We start from the raw sequence: 953 nt of genomic DNA, 5'->3' as shown, positions 1-953 counted from the left end.
AACTAGTACAAATTGAGCAAAAAACTTCCAAAATTTTATTAACTAACCTGAGCGAGCTTGGCATAGTTCTGTACGTCAGATGCAGGCCCTTTAGAACAGTCCGATTGCCAGCAAACCGGATGATTCCATTCAAGACTCAGGCCTGAAAACTCATATCTGCGCAAGAAAGCCACTACACTATTAATGAAAGATCGTCTTGAAGAACCTGAGCTGACCATTTTAGAATATTTCTCTCCTATGGAGTCTGTCCACCCGCCAACAGCTAGCATAATTGCCGGACCTTTCTCTCTTAGTTGTGCAACTCGTTTGTACATTCCTAAATCATTAATAAATGCATATTAAAAAATAAAACAAATAGAATAGTTGTAGACTTAAATAAAACATTAAATATTGATTGGATTTCCATACTTATTCATTCACAACAAAAATTCATCTATTATAAAGTGGATAAAGACTGTATCTCTCTGAGCTATTGACATTTCTTAAGCCTTATGAAAGTACCATAATTTTTCTCAACGTTCTGCATTTCAGATGTTAACTTTCTACTGTATAACTAAGCAATCAATTTTCTATTTTGTTTATTTCTTATATTTACATCTTTCATCGTATGTATATATTATATATTTAAATACAATGTTTTTTTTTAATTATATAACTTTACTATCCATCTTTTATCTTCTATATTTAAATATTTTATCTGGATTTTATGTTCATCTGACACTTCTATCTTATACTTTCTTACATTTATTACTTTATAATTCATGCTTTTATTATATAAATTTACAACAACTTTGTACCTCTATTCAATTTTTTATATTTTCTTTTCTTCACTATATTATATTTATTGTTTCAATTCTTTTAATTTTATTCCCGTTTTGTATTTTATTTATATAATTTCTTTCCCATATTATGTATTTTAATATCCTATTTTTTTGTAGATAGTACATTTTTAT

The 953-nt window shown here is 27.7% G+C and overlaps 1 protein-coding gene across 1 annotated transcript in view; it reads right to left on the bottom strand.

The window, feature by feature from the left end:
- Window positions 1-47: 47 nt before the first annotated feature.
- LOC106689338 (chitinase-3-like protein 1) overlaps window positions 48-953 on the bottom strand; it is a gene marked incomplete at its 3' end in the record, with an annotated part of 37,599 nt that continues 36,693 nt past the window's right edge. Inside the window, exon 12 of the mRNA XM_067052285.1 lies at window positions 48-316. Within this exon, the coding sequence (XP_066908386.1) occupies window positions 48-316 (269 nt within the window). The remainder of the gene's footprint in view (window positions 317-953) is intronic.

The sequence above is a fragment of the Halyomorpha halys genome, unplaced genomic scaffold (genome assembly GCF_000696795.3).
Source record: "Halyomorpha halys isolate HHAL.00 unplaced genomic scaffold, Hhal_1.1 Scaffold1333.1, whole genome shotgun sequence".
NCBI classification, from domain to species: Eukaryota; Metazoa; Arthropoda; class Insecta; order Hemiptera; family Pentatomidae; genus Halyomorpha; species Halyomorpha halys.
The sequence above is the reverse complement of the archived record's forward strand: the minus strand, read 5'-3'. Positions and strand labels throughout refer to the sequence as shown.